Here is a 15,544-nt window from a genome sequence, read left to right as displayed (position 1 = left end):
AATCAACAAATTGTTAAATGGGCATATTTTCAATATACAATAGATGAAATGGATCCATTGTCACTAATGCCTCAATTAGCTATAAAGAAGTAACTATTGGTATTTGGACCAATGTTGCGAGACCATGATAGCACCACCCTAAAAATCACACTCATTGCATGATCCTAACCTCTAATTGTCCCAGCCAACATGCATTGCTCACATGGTCCTAGATCCATACTCCATAACATGCCCCATGATAAGTTTCCATGAATGCCCCATGTTATATCAGTGGAATCAGTCTTACATCATTTATTTGTAGAAAGAGACCTACAACCCCTACAATAAAGCTTAGTAATAGGTTCATAATTCCAGAAGCATAACACCCCAATTTCAGTTTGGATGAAAATTAGGTTCCTTTCACCATTTCAACTGAAATGGAACCAGAATAAAAACTAGCAGAAAATTTTTCATCTTTTCCTTCACCAGAATCTTAGTTTACCAAGTTGCACTTAGCCATTAAAAAAGAAAAGACATCCCCTCATTTGTATCATTTTTATATGGGTAATGTGGCCTAATATAATGTAAGAGCATTTTTTTTCTCAATCTTCCACCTCTTTTAACAAGCAACTTCCAATGGACTACAGTTTGTTGCATCAGACGGAACAAGTCATAATTCAAAGCGTAAAAATATGAGAACTGATCACCAACAGACGGCTGCATTCCTGCCAATGTGTCACTTATGCAGAACATCAGACCCATGCAAAAGGTGGTCCCTGCCATGACGATCACATGGCACAAAAAATCATACTGGATTCCACTCTCAGGCAGGCTACACTGTCAAAATAAATGGACAGGGAACATTCTGATTCAATGTAGAGCTGGGGCTCATCTCCTTCACAACTCAGATGTCCTGCATCTGTGACACATTAGCATGAAAGATGGAGCTGAATGATAAGTACACATATAAATAGAGATTGCTGAACAGGATTCATGTAGCCAACCCCAATTAAGTGGGATAAGGCTTAGATAATGATCATGATCATGATGGTAGGAGAACACACTTTGCTGGGCAGCTTGATTTCACAATTAACCCTTTTGTTACCAGCGTCTTCATGCAACTCCATCCACTGTACCACTCCCGAGGTGAACTTCCAAATTGCCCAGCTTTTCCTTTACCCTTTTCCGGCCTATTAACGGGGAAATCAGTTAAAAAGTCACTCCTTGGTTCATGCCCTTCATAAGTGATTTTTTTTTTAAGGTACACCGTTCATAAATGATTCAAAAAAGAAAAACTCAGTTCTCAATTATAAAATGAAATAACTCACACAATAGGCCCCCGTGAAAGACCACTAGCTTCAGCGGCATCAATAAGTTCCTGTTTCCGCATAAAACCATCTCCATTCGCAGTCCCCCTGACAAAACCAGATTTACAAATCATGATAGCACCAACATTTGATAAGCTACAAAGAGAAATGCTACAGTTATGCACACTTCATGTAAGTTTCACGTAGCATGGTCCTCACCACACACGTGATGAATGTAAATAGTGATTGGGGCCATTGCTTTGGCAGACTAGGATGTGGACAGTCCATATCCAGAAATTGAAACAACTCAATGATATTGATCATCCCATTATTATGAGTTCCACACATTAAATGATGAATCCTGTTCATATTTTGCTCAACTTTGTATTATCCATCCATTTGCAAGACAATGATTGGAACGTTAACATTATCCAATGGCCTTGCTAATTGGGTCATGGCCCATCGACATGATGGCCTACCAAATCAACAGTCTCTATCATCGTACATATGTCCACATGTACAGTGGAAATGTCATGGCCAGACTTCAGGCAACCCCATGAAAAACTAGAACGAATTCAAGCCTGTAGCTCAGTGGTAGGCAGCCGTCATTTCAACATTGAAGTCTCGGGTCAGATCCCGGCTTATCCACCACCAAAGAACTCACAAGATATAAAAAATTAAAAATTAATAATAAAAATCCTCAAATAGAAAAGAGAATGAGAAGAAGCAACAAATGCATCTACATAGAGAAATTAGCAAGTGGAGAAAGAAAACCCAAAATTCAGTTCAGAAAATACCTATAAAGAGCAATTAGTAATGCATATGCCACAGAATTTTTTTGTGGCAAATATCGTTTTGGTCCCTTTGCTTTCTTCCCTGAAAAATTGAAGATGAAATACAATGCTCATACAGAGAGTTCATACAGTCCGCTCAGGTTTTTAGTTTGTGTTCAGTGATCCAAACCGCTGGTATTATGGAACCACAAGTAAATAGCCCATAAATCTCCTAGATGAAAAAAAATTAATGATCCTTTATTGTGGACAGAAAATAAACGATTGAGAAAGAAAATACATCAATGGTCCACATTCAACCAAAATAGCTAAATATTTAATGGCAGGGATCTTCCAATCTGGTGGACTTTTAGTGCATGGGAACCCGTGGCAATGCCCATAATATCAACAGTTTGCATCACTGAACCATAAATCCACTTCTACAAGCTGAAAACCAAGCCTTGTATAATATTATCATAAAAGATACCTTTTGGAGCCAGTTCTTTGGATCCAGAAGCCTCCGAATGCATGTGGAAGAAACCCTGCATAAGCCTCAGAGTCCAATTCCCCACACCCCTGAACTCAAGCAAAGTTGGTCCAAAAATTAATGGGAAAAGATTAAGTGCACAAGGTTGATGGAAAAGGGTTGTGTGTTCAGTGTGAGGGAATCTTAAAATGCTCCTGTGCACATATCTCCCACCCACCAGCACTGGTGGGAGGGGATCTTAACATGCATTTCAAAATGGGACCTTGAAAATTAAGATTTTGAAATGATTGCTAGATTCCCAGCAACCACCTTTAAGGGGTGGGATCGTAGTTAGCAAAACTCAGTATTTTTGAAGGGGGAAAAGCACCCATAGATGTGCTTTCACGCTTCAAACTCCATATATTTCAGAAGATTGGTTTTAAAAAACCCATTTGGGGGGGGGCAAACCGAATTAAATGCATTTCTTTTCTTCAAAAAACCCATTTTTCACCAAAAAAAAAAAAAAACAAAACAAAACAAAACAAAACAAAAACAAATTTTAAAAAAAGAAAAGAAAAAAAAGAGAAAGAAAGAAAGAAACTTTTAAAGGTGGCTTTAAGACAGAGATTGGTTATTGTCATACATTGATACAGAGGAGTGGAGGGTTTGAAATTTTGGTTGGCAAAGATTTGTATGTAGGGACTACTTGGGAAAGAAGGATGTGAGAGAGATAGTAACGATATTTACCCACTATTTGATTACCTATGTACAAAATTACCCATGCACAAAGAAACTCTAACCACTATAAATGAATTTTCCAATTTAATCTTATGTATATACACACACGCATGTGTGCATATATTGCTGTTCTTTTTGCTCCCCTGGGATCGTAGTCAGCAAAACTCCATTTTAAACTCCGTAATTTTGAAGGGGGGAAAGCACTCATAGATGTGCTTTCATGCTTCAAACTCCATATATTTCAGAAGATTGGTTTTTTTTGTTGTTTTTTTTTTTTTTTTAAAAAAAAAAAAAAGAAGAAGAAGAAGAAGAAGGAAGAAAGAAAGAAAGAAAGAAAGAAAGAAACTTTTGAGGCTGACTTGAAGACGGAGATTGGCTATTGTCATACATTGATACAGAGGAGTTGAGGGTTTGAAATTTTGGTTCGCAAAGATTTGTATGTGGGGACTACTTGGAAAAGAAGGATATGAGAGAGAAAATAACGATATTTACCCACTATTTGATTACCTATGTACAAAATTACCCATGCACAAAGAAACTCTAACCACTACAACTGAATTTTCCAATTTAATCTTATGTATATACACACACGCATGTGTGCATATATCTCTTTTTGAGCCGATAATGTATTGCTAAATCCAGACTTTACACTCCTCTGTTTTTCGTCCTTTTTGTTTCTTTGACCGAATTTTTGAACCATTTTGTTAAGGGTTGAAACAAATCAAACACATTCATTTCCTTTACCATTTTTTCCATGACATTTTTCACAAGGTGGGATATCAGACACATGCATTCCCAGTGCCCCCAGCCCACTGAACTTGCATCTAAAATTAATTAGCATAGAAATAAAGAAGGAGATTATACAATCCACCATCCAACCACACTGCAGTTTGAAGTCCAGGCCAACATTTTGTGCGGGTTGGTGAGACCCAGCTTTCAACAGTCCAGATCTCATGAGCTCCATTGCAGATGGTATATGGACCAAAGAATCAACTCCAATGAACAATTCCAGGTTCCAGCCATACAGCAGGTAGACCATTGCTCCCATTGTAACTCAACCTTGCTGGGTGCAACTCACCCCTTTTAACCATCCATTTTGTGGACCAAAAATACGATGCCAAAGGGGACAGGTTTCTTGTCTGCTCACTAATCACCATTTGGGCCCCCACATTAATGGTCCCAATCATTGAGAGGCAAATCCAATCTCTACAAAATGTGGCTGGGAGTAACACTGGTTGCGGTTACCACATCTCCAGATGCCAAACATAAACGCCCCACATATGCCAATGCTGCACATGGGGGAGGGATTTAGATGGTGAATTTTCCTTGGCCAAAAGACCCCTCTTGTCCATTTATCAGGTGGCCCATAGGATAACCAACCGTCCACATCTAACTTGCATGTGGCACTAGCCGGAGCAGTGGACCAGCCTGATTTTTAGGATGGGACGGGGGACCATCTAATGAACACCCTGGGTCCCATGCATGTGCAGGAAATAGGCATATGTGGGTGTCAATTTCCTAAGCTAGCTAAACAGGGAGACCTGGCTAGCTTGGCCCTTGCACAAAAATACTAATTTCCCCTATGTAAACCCCTGGCCAGATTATTGAAAATGAAAGGAAAGAAGAAAAACAACAAAGAAGAGAACTGATCACCCGCACTAGTTCTTCTTGAGGAACCAACCTCTATAACTGTTCCATGTGAGGCACACTTGGGTGTGTCTATGTGTAGCATCCCAAATTCATATAGCCAATCATACGCACCTAGACAATACCTACCTGCCTCACGAGCAACACATTGAGAATGTTTACATAATCGATCAGTGATGATGATAGGAGGAATTTTGGGTAGAGTATCAGATAATCAGATTAAGCCGTGATAGCATAGTGGGCCACGTAGAATTACCCGTACGATATTCCCCATGAATTAAGAACAATCGAGATTATGGACCGATGGAACCATGTTTGGATTACAATACCAACAGATCTTCTTTATTGCGCAAGCAAAGGGTCTGAGTATCTAGCTCAAACCCGCAACAACCATCTTTTCATGTTACCTCGAATACAGGAAGTAGGGAATCCGTAGATGCATGGAATTTGACTCGGATAATGGAGGTACTAAATTTCAGGGGCGAAATTACGTTTAAGGGGATAGATTGTAATGCCCCGAACTTTTCAATACTCGAGCATCGAAAGTTCTCGAGCGTTACTATGAAATTTAACATAATACGTACATGTGTATGATAGCAAACTAACAATCCTAACCTTATATCTATTCTATGACACGAATTTAATCGTTGGGAATGATCTCCATGCATAGATCCAACAGTCTGACCGTTGATTTTGGAGACAGGACCATCCATCAGATGATTTGACGCACGTACCTTCCTTCAAATAAATCGGTGAATGACTCCTCATCCATGAGAATTTATATGTAAGTTCTTTTATAAAAATTACTTGGAAACATGCCTACAACCATCTAGAATCATTAGATTTTCCAAAACTCTTAGATCAGAAATAATTATGAAAATGCCACTAACATAAACCCCAAATCCCAAATCACATGTTTCCCACAATCCGGTTAATGTGAAATTTAACACCAGGCCTATACATCATAAATTAATCATACATGTCAGTTTTCATCCATTGGATCCTCATAGCAGTGGCCCAATTGGGAAATCAGCACTAACCGTCGATTATGATCCACTTGATCTTATGATATGCCTCAAATTTGGGCTCAACCCCTTAAATTTATATGGAAAAACGAATGGACAGTGTGGATTCACTTGCAGACATCACAGTGGGCCCCACTTGTGGCACGGGCGCACATTAGGACCGCGCGGTGCACCAAACCAGGCATCGGGTCAAACGAGGTTTGACCCGATAAAAACCCGCTTGTTCGCAGTAGCTGCGGACGTACGTCCGCTGTGATGATGGTGGGCCACCATCATCGTCCGAATGCATGATCTGAACCGTCCATCGCATTCAAGGGATCGATCTGATCAAAACCTCGCCGACCAAATACACCCATGCAAGCACAGGTCCGCTGGAACTAGAACGGACAGCGTTTGAGGTGCGATCATTGTGGCCCACCCTGATCGTCCGAAAGGATGATCTAAGCCATCCATTGGGTCTTTAGGTCAGAATCGACCAGGCCCTAGCTCTTTTCCTGTGCTTCTAAGCGGTCACCCGTGCACAGGATGGATCACGGCCACGCATTGCGAACCGTAACGCACGAACTGTCGTCCGATGGGATGATGCGTGGGCCACCAACAGGGTCCAAATGGAAGATCCGAGCCATTCATCTTGACCCTGGGTCAAATGCCGACCAAACCTCTGCCTTTCCACACTCGACCCAATTGTGTGGCCAAACAACAGCCGCATGCAGATTCTCAGTTTCGCAAGAAACTTCTGGAAACCGGAGGGTGTTGCATCCGGTTTTCTTCTTGTGTGAGGCGAGATACGCAGAGAGGATCTTGCCGTGAAAGCAGCCTATAAAAGGGCTCTCCACTCCACTGTCTAAAGGAGAGAAACGGTAGAGAGAGAGAGAGAGAGAGAGAGAGAGAGGAATCAGTTGTTGCTGTGAGAGATGTCGTCCAGCAAGGAAGCAACAGTCAGCCGCTGCCAAGAAAGAGAAGAAAAAGAAAGGAAAAGAGAAGAAGGAAGAAAAGGAGAAGAAAGAAAGAAAAGAGAAAGAGAAAAGAAAGGAAAGGAAAGGAAAGAAAGAAGGAAGAAAGAGAAAGAAGAAAGGAAAGAATAAAGCATAATAACGAGCAAATGAATGAACGAGAGATGAAAGGAAGAAAGAAGGGAGAGAGAGAGAGAGAGAGAGAGAGAAGGTGTGACGAGTCGACTCACCGAGTCCTAGGACTGAGTCAGGGCCAGGTTCAGGTAAAGTGTGTAATATCTAATGTCTTGATTCAAGTTTTTTTGAAATAGGAATTAGTTAAGCCCTATATCTAGGCCATAAACATAACCCTAGATTTAATCCTAACCTTGTGAGCCTTGTAGATCTTATGATATAGGATAAGATCGAATGTGAAGGAGTATGCATGAACACCTAGCCTCGGATGAGAACAATTTGAAATTAAAGGTGAGGGTTTCATCCTTTAAGCTTACGTTAATTTAAGTTGATATATTTTATGCCTTCATGCTATTTTATCACGCCTTTAACATACTTTTTGTCTTAATTGAGTTGATGCATTTTATCTTGCCTTTACACTTGTCCTTTACCTGCCTTTTATCTGTCCTCAGATTTCCATTACTTTCCTTCTGTTTTCATTTTAAATTGTTGTCATCAATTATTGGCCCTTTTGAGATTTTCACCTAATATCCATTGTAAGGAGCTTTCCTGGATTCATGGGAGGCTATGGATACAAGCCTTGCTCTTGCCTTACCATTGATTTGGCTCTGCCACTCTCCGTATCCAAGAATCAACGGTAGTCGCTCTTCTACTTAAAGAGTTGGTCATTGCCACCCTCCTTATTAAAGAATCGGCCGTTGCCGCTCTTTTATTTATTGAGTTGGCTTTAACCTCTCTCCTCATATTCGAGTTGACCTTCGTCACTCACCTCTTATTTGAGTTGGTTATTGTCACTCGCCTCTTTTTCCTTAAGGGATCGACAGGTGTCTTGATATTCTTAACCTTCCATGGATTAAGGATTACTCCTTGATGCAAGTACTATGTTGGGAATCCCTACTCTAGCGATCGATTAAATATCATGGACGTAATGCGCTTTCGGTAGTGGCCCTGGGGCTACACGTAATTCTATGTTTCTCGGGTGATGTTGCCTTGGTTGTTGTACGTGAGCCGTTCTGTATACGCAGTACATCAATTCCTTTCTTTGGGGGGGTTAGTTGTCACAAATAATCGCTCCAATCTCTGGGGGCGTATTCACCTGGTCATGTGTTATGGTCGTCTTGGGATAATCGCATAAAACTATGTTAAACGTGGGACACGCCGGCAAATCTCGGTATTATGGGATGCGGGGCAAGTTGGATAACTATAATCACATTCTACATTGTGGCGATCGCTAAGTGTGATACATCGCATATGCTTTACTAGGCATGCATCTCATATAGATTGCTTGTGCATTGATACCTCTTGTAGTGTGGAGTACTTTACGTATCAAAACATTTACATCGCTTTTATGAATCTGTTGAATTATTGTTAATCTTAAAGGATAATCATCACTATGAGTAGGGCATTGATAATCTCCCAACCCTACAGATGTTGTAGGTGATATACAAATTGAAGACTTAGAGGATCAACTCCCTATAGAAGACTGCATCGAAATAATACGAAGATAGTTTATTTGTTTAGTTTTATACTTCCGCTACAAACTCAATTGATGTAATAGGCTTCCAATGAGAAGGCATTTGATTATTCTTTTTTACTCTGATGAAATATAATCAATACAGTTGATTTTGTTCTCGTGAATGAGTACCTTCATGAATATATCTGGATGTAATCCAAACGAAAAAAAAAAATAGGGCACGATTTCAAAGCATCCAGTTTATGCATTATTAACACCCGGATTTTCTCGGGCACGAGCATAAACTCTGGCCGTGAAATTTCGGGCTGTTACACTATGGCATCGATCTTGTCCCATGAAAATGCAATGCCACAGAAATCAGACCAATCCAATCATCCGGCGTGCCACATGTTAGAAAACAAAGCAATGTACAACCACCAAAAAACCTTCGAATTCACATGGTGGTCCACGTGATGGTTGATTGGCCTGATTTTGGGGCATCCCCCCATCTGGATGGATCAGATGATGCAAACACTCAGACACGCACGCACACAACGGTGCCCTCCACCACCTACACACACTGGTAGTCCCCACATGCACCAGCTGTAGAGTCCATTTCCTCTGATCACCTACAACCAGAGGTTGGGTATAACCCATTTTTTAATGCATTTAGAAACTTCTGTTTCCAGTTTTGCCCTTGAAAGTGACACATACTTTCAAGGAAAATTTGCTCATAAAAATCTTCGAATTCACATGCTGACCCACATGATGGTTGATCGGCCTGATTTCAGGCGCACAAATGCTCATAAAAAACTTCAAATTCATATGCTGACCCATGGTGAGGCCCACATACAACAGTTGCCAATGCCAGTTCCTCGGATCACCTACAACCAGAAGTTGGGTAACGACCCATTTGCAATGCAATCTACAAACTTATTGTTTCTACTTTTGCCCTTGAAAATATCATATATCTTCAATCAAAAGGAAAAAAGAAAGAAACTTTGCTTGTAAGAAAGGGTCGTAGTCGAAATTAACCTACAGCCGGTTGTAGGTAATCAGCCCTCAAAAGAAAGAAAATTCCAATTATATTACAAACTTTCTTGGGAACACCGATAGCGTACTTGATTTTGGAGAAATCTTGTGGGGTTTTGATGGGATCTTTGGAGGCGCAGACATTGCGGTAGGCTTTGCCGAGCGTGGAATCGATTTTCTCCGAAATGGCGTTGGCATCGGCCATTTCCTGCCTCTTTTTCCATATGTAGGATGCCAGATCTTCGTTTCCTGGACAGACAACGGGCCTTTCATTCTCCATTTCTGGACAAAGAAGGAAATCGGACGATTTTTTTCAACCGAAGGTAGAAGAGAAGTGAGGAGAGACGGACTAGGGATTTTCCCGCCCAGGTGTTCATTTGTCAGTAGGACTGTCCATATAATGGGAACGGATTGGCTACTCTCCCTGCCACCATCCCGGTGGCTGGTGGTCGGTGATATGTGGGACCCACCATGATGTATGTGTTTCATCCATTCCGTTCATCCATTTTTACAGATCATTTTAGGGCTCGATCCCAAAAATGAGAGGGATATAAATCTCAGGTGGACTACACCACAAGAAAACAATAGTGATTTGATACCCACCATTGAAATCCTCCTAAGGCCCACTGTACTGTTTATTTGACATCCAATATGTTGATTACATCATACATACCCGGATGAGGGGAAAAACAAATATCTGCTTGATCTAAAACTTTTATGGCCCCAAAAAGTTTTTAATGGTGGATGCTCATTCAACGCTGTTTCATTTAAGATTGGGATATACCTAAATTTTGGTCTCATATGGTGAAATGATCTATAAAAATAGATGGACGGCATGGATGAAACACATACATCATGGTGGGGCTCACTGAGCACCGACCATCAGCCATTGGTTGGTGGCAGGAGGAGCAGCCAATCCGTTTCTGTACCTGGACCCTCGTACTGGTTGAACCCGACCCGGTTTTAACCTATTCGGGTCCTATTTCCTGGACCCCCTTAGAGGTGTACTCAAGCGGAGCTAGCTCGGTTAGCTCGCTCTACTCGTCTCGAAAAAGCTCGATTCAACTCGGTTCGAAGCCGAGTTCGAGCCGAGTCGAGCTTATTTTTTTAGCTTGAAAATGAGTTTGAGCCGAGTTCAAGCTAGCCCTAGCTCGACTCGGCTCATATCGAACTTAGCTCGAATCGAACTCGGATCAAACCAGTTTGGTGACTCGGTTACTTTGATATTGATGTCGCTCACCAAGTGTTTGATGAAATGACTCAAAGAAATGTGGCTGGTGGTAATGAATGTATATATATGAAACTAACACCCTTTTTTTCTTGACTTTTATGTTGCTTAGATGAAACCAACACTCTTTTTTTCTTGACTTTTATACTGCTTAGAAGGTGTTTGATAAAATACTTGTAAAATCATTGTTGTCGTCTCAAATACAATGAGATTTTGAAAGTTCAGTCTAGATGTTTGTGAAAATGTTGCAATGATGAATTCGGCTTAATCTTGGCTCGAACTCGGCTCGAACTAGCCCAAGCTACTGATCGAGCCGAGCTGAGTTTGAGCTGAGGTCAGCTAGTGGCCGAGCCGAGTTGAGATGAGGCCAGCTACTTGGTTTGACTCGATGTGCACCCCTAGACCCACTAAGAAGTCAGGTCATGGTTCGAGCCTCACTTCACCCTTTTGGACCTGGTCAAAACAGGGTCTGGTCGAGTTCAAGTAGGAGGTGGGCGTGGTTAGAGATGGGTTCTGAGTCTTCTGAACCCAACGATGTCAATGCTCTTTTAGTTAGTTGGACACAGTTTCACTAGTGACCCCAGCATCCCAATCATGATGTGTGTATTTTATTCACGCAGATCATCCATTTTTTTCAGCTCATTTTACACCATGACCCTAAAAATGAGGTGGATCTAAATCTCAGGTGGACCACACTAAAGGAAAATAGCATTTATTGAACATCCACCATTAAAAACTTTCATCCAACCTATTGATAAGGTCACATAGACTTAGACAAAGGGAAATTGTAAGCATTGGATCCTTGTTGTTTCCTGTAATGTAGTCCATCTGAGATTTGGAACGCATCATGCCTTAAAATGAGCTGGTAAGTTAGATGAACAACGTGGACAAAACACATATATCATAGTGGAGCCCACAAAGCTTTGAGGACAACTAGCTTGTAGCTGGTGTTGGGGTCACTAGCCAAACTGCATTAGGTCTAGTTAGTTTAATAGTAAACTTATATAAATATTTAATATTATTTTATCAAAGGACACTAGTTATATACTATGCATGTGTTGAAGTGCACATATGTGTTTGAACTGAATCATCCATTAGGATGGGCCCGACCATTGCTTTTATTTGTTTTGAACCTATGCTCTTACGGTTAGAGTTGGGTCAGGTTCAGTCTAGCTAGTTTGATAATAAAATTATATAGATTTAATATTATTTTAACAAAAGAAATGAGGTTTGGAACGCCACACACGTGTCAGAGAGCCTGTTTATATACCACGCATGTCAAAGTGGCACGCGTGCGTGGTCTGATTCACCTATCGTTATGGGCCCCAATATGTAAATGCTCTTATTTATTATGAGCCAGCTCGATACTTGGAACCATAGTAGCAGTGGGTATTTTGTTGAGTAGGACAGTGTGGGTGGTGCCCCTTTTATCGGCCACCTCGATGTATGTGTTGTATATCTATGTTGTCCATCTTTTTTTTTTTTCCTGTTCAATTTACAGCACGAGGCCAAAAAATGAAGTAGATAGAAATCTCAGGGGACCACGCCACAGGAAACAATAGTCACTGAATGCCCACCATTAAAAACTTCTTCAGGCCTGCTGTAATGTTTATTTGCCATCCCGCATGTTGATAAGGTAAAGCAAAGCTAGATGAAGGGAAAACACAGGTATCATCTTGATTCAAAACTTTCGTGGCTAGTAAAAAAGTTTTTAATTACCATTCATCACTATTTTATGTGGTGTTGTCCACCTGAGATTTGTTTTTGCTCCACTAATGGGCTCAAGGCATAAAAATGAGTTGGCAAAATTGATGTATGCAATGTACACATCAGGGTGGGCCCCACAGTGGGTACAACCCTCATTGTTGGTTCTAGGGTCCCATCCAAGTCTCACCCATACGACTAGCCAGGTATATGTACAATAAGACTCACCCAACCTCACCCAATGAGAACCCTATCTGGGGACACGAATGTTAGCGAACTAGTTGAGCGGTTTAGGGGCTGGGGTCCTTTCTGTTACATTGCTTGCTTTTAGGACCTAAACCCTGGTGGATCCATGGGTCTTTGGATCTTAGTATACTCGGGTTAGAAATTCCCTGAATTTGAAATACCATGAACTGTGAATCTTTCAGTTGTGTTTGTGCCTTGGATTCAGAATCCTCCGTAATCCAAAAGTAGCTATGCAATAATACTTGAAATGGATTGAATTTAATTACTAAATCAACTTTAATATCCCTAATTAATGTATGTAATGTTCGACATAATGATTGTAATAAGCCCATTGAAATATATACTCAGGGTGAAAATGATGAAATTCTAGTCTAAAATGATCCACAAGCATAGGATCATAGCTAAGCAACTAAGCAATAAATTTTAACCATTGGTTTACATGGACAATGTTTGGACCACGCGAATCATCCTATTGAAGTAATTTTAGTGATGTAATTGATAATTCAATTGTTTTGAAATATCATCAGTGGGCCACATGCTTAGTAGATTAGTAGCCCGGTGACACACATGTTACACATGTAACTCATGAGAGGATTTTCAATGAAATCCCGGCTTACACGTTGGATTTCAAAGTCTCCCTCTCTCTTTGACGGGATTTGAAATCCCCTGTTACTATATTGTGCTAAACAAATAGGAATTTTGAAATCCCTCAAATCCCCCCAAATCCATGATGTCAGGCTACCCCAAGGGGATTTTAGGTGCAGATTAGGTGAGACCCCGGCCTTAGTCAAGACGCTGCGGCCCTAACTGTGGGGCTTTACCTTGATGTATTATGTATCCACATCATCCGTCCGTGGTAATTGACCATTAATGTACTACAAAAGTTTTGGAAACTGATATTAATTTTTTCTCTTCATCCACGCGAAACATTAAAGTACCCCCTGAGAAGTTTTTAATGGTAGGATGTTCAATCATACTGTTTCCTATCATATGGTTCACCAGGCAATTGGATATCTTTATTTATGGGGCAGTGCACTAAAAAGGTTTGGAAAAAAATGGATGGACAAAATGGATGCAGAATAAATACATCAAGCTGGGCCCTGCAGTAAAGGCCACACCATCTTGGGTGAGCCCGAGGTCTCACCTAATATGCTTCCAGGATTTGCACAGATAGGGCCCACCCAAATGAATGGATTAAATCAAGCATCAAGGGAAAAAGCTAAAAGTTTCCTTTTTAATTAAACAATTAAATAGTGTTTTTTTTCCCCTCATTCATGGCTTAGTGGTAGACTCTTAAGTGTTTCAACACGAGATCATGGGTTCAGATACCCATTGTGGTGAAAAACCACAGTGGCGTGTGAGTGCACAGTTAAAATTTTCTTTTTGTACTTTTTTTTTATAAGTTCATTGAAGAAGTTTTATTTGCTTAGTAAGTTACAGTCACTCGTTTTTTTGTCCACTACTTCTTATGAATATAAACAAACGAGTTATGAAAAAACTAGAAAATCAAATAAATAGTAATCTTTGACAAACAGGACCAATAATCATTATTATTTCAACACAAGAAAATGGTGGAAAATTCCTTTTATTGGGTGAAAGATTAGGAAGACGAATAATCCCTCCTAAAATCATTTGTTCCTCTCATTTTTCCGCATGTATTGTTTGTAAAAAATTTAAAAATAAATAAAAAAGAGCAGATTTTCCATTTTCCAGTTTAATACATTTGTGGTGTAAACAGGTTATTGTACAGATGCATGGCTTAACAAACATTGTCCCATTGCTAGAATAATTAATATGCTAGATTGATAATTTGAGTGGACTGGCATTAAAAATGGACCGTCTATTTAGTCCAATTTGAATGCCTAGTCCAATTAGGTTGATTTTGGAGATAAATGACTTAATTGTGATGAAATTGGATATGAATTGTCCTATTGAGTTCATATTAAAAATCATCTAGAATTGTCTAGACTGATGTTAAAGACAAACGCTCTGATTAGACCAATGTAAAAATGAACCTTCATTGGTCCAATTTTTTAATCGATGTTGAATATGAAAAGTTTGTTTATGCTGAAATTGGATGTGAATAGCTATATCGAGCTAATATAAAAAAATCAATGGACCAGTTGGTTTGATGTCAAGGATGGGTGGTCTAATTGGTACAACAATAAAGGTGAAGGATCATTCTAGACTACCATCAAAGATTAACAGCCAGAATAGTTTAAAATTAAAGATCAATAGTTCAATTAGATTAATGTTGAAGATGAACATCTGTAGACACCTAAACCGTTGGCCAGCGCTTGGTCGATAGACACTAAAATGTTGGCTGCCCATTAGCCGATGGACATTTGGCACCCCTTCGGCCCACCTGCATGGCAAATTCTTGATAATTGTCCACCGTTGACCAACTGTTGGCGGACGGTTTTTGCCTATAAATTTCGCTTCATAATCCTATCCCAAGGACGGACAAAGATGAATGGGAGAGAGTAGAGAGTTTAATGAAGGGGTGGCATAAGACCCCAATACACTCAGTTCATTCCGAAGAGAGAACCCTACCATCCATAAAAGCCTAGATCATGCCAACTATTAAAAAATCCGTTCAGCAAAGCAAGCAGTCAACTCAAAAGCAGAAGATTAAGGATGTCCGACTATTCATTTCTTACTTTAAAAAGGGTATTTGACCCTATTATTCATTATTTTACTGCATTTATTTTCTATTGTCTTTATTTCATTTTGCTCGCCTAACCATTGTCTTCTGAATATTGGAAGCAAGGCTAGGATTGCTTTTATTTTTCTTTTAGCCTGCACGGCTCTCTCATGAAGTT

At 40.2% G+C, this 15,544-nt stretch overlaps 1 protein-coding gene across 8 annotated transcripts in view; it reads right to left on the bottom strand.

Moving 5' to 3' along the window:
* The window catches only part of LOC131234810 (crossover junction endonuclease MUS81), a 63,270-nt gene extending 53,340 nt beyond the window's left edge, over nucleotides 1-9,930 (bottom strand). For 4 of the 8 annotated variants that reach the window (XR_009165785.1, XR_009165786.1, XR_009165787.1 and 1 more), the window contains exons 1-5: nucleotides 9,634-9,930; nucleotides 2,544-2,632; nucleotides 2,084-2,162; nucleotides 1,308-1,394; nucleotides 1,044-1,169 (exon numbers count right to left, since the gene is read on the bottom strand). Coding sequence is in view for 5 of the 8 variants with exons in the window: in XM_058231786.1 (XP_058087769.1) it covers nucleotides 1,044-1,169; nucleotides 1,308-1,394; nucleotides 2,084-2,162; nucleotides 2,544-2,632; nucleotides 9,634-9,824 (572 nt within the window). In the remaining 3 variants the exon portion in view is untranslated. The remainder of the gene's footprint in view (nucleotides 1-1,043; nucleotides 1,170-1,307; nucleotides 1,395-2,083; nucleotides 2,163-2,543; nucleotides 2,633-9,633) is intronic. The other 4 variants (XM_058231785.1, XM_058231783.1, XM_058231781.1 and 1 more) reach the window with 1 other exon arrangement.
* Nucleotides 9,931-15,544: the final 5,614 nt, after the last annotated feature.

The sequence above is a fragment of the Magnolia sinica genome, chromosome 19 (genome assembly GCF_029962835.1).
Source record: "Magnolia sinica isolate HGM2019 chromosome 19, MsV1, whole genome shotgun sequence".
Lineage (NCBI taxonomy): Eukaryota > Viridiplantae > Streptophyta > Magnoliopsida > Magnoliales > Magnoliaceae > Magnolia > Magnolia sinica.
Note: the sequence above shows the minus strand (reverse complement) of the source record. Positions and strands in the feature narration are given on the sequence as shown.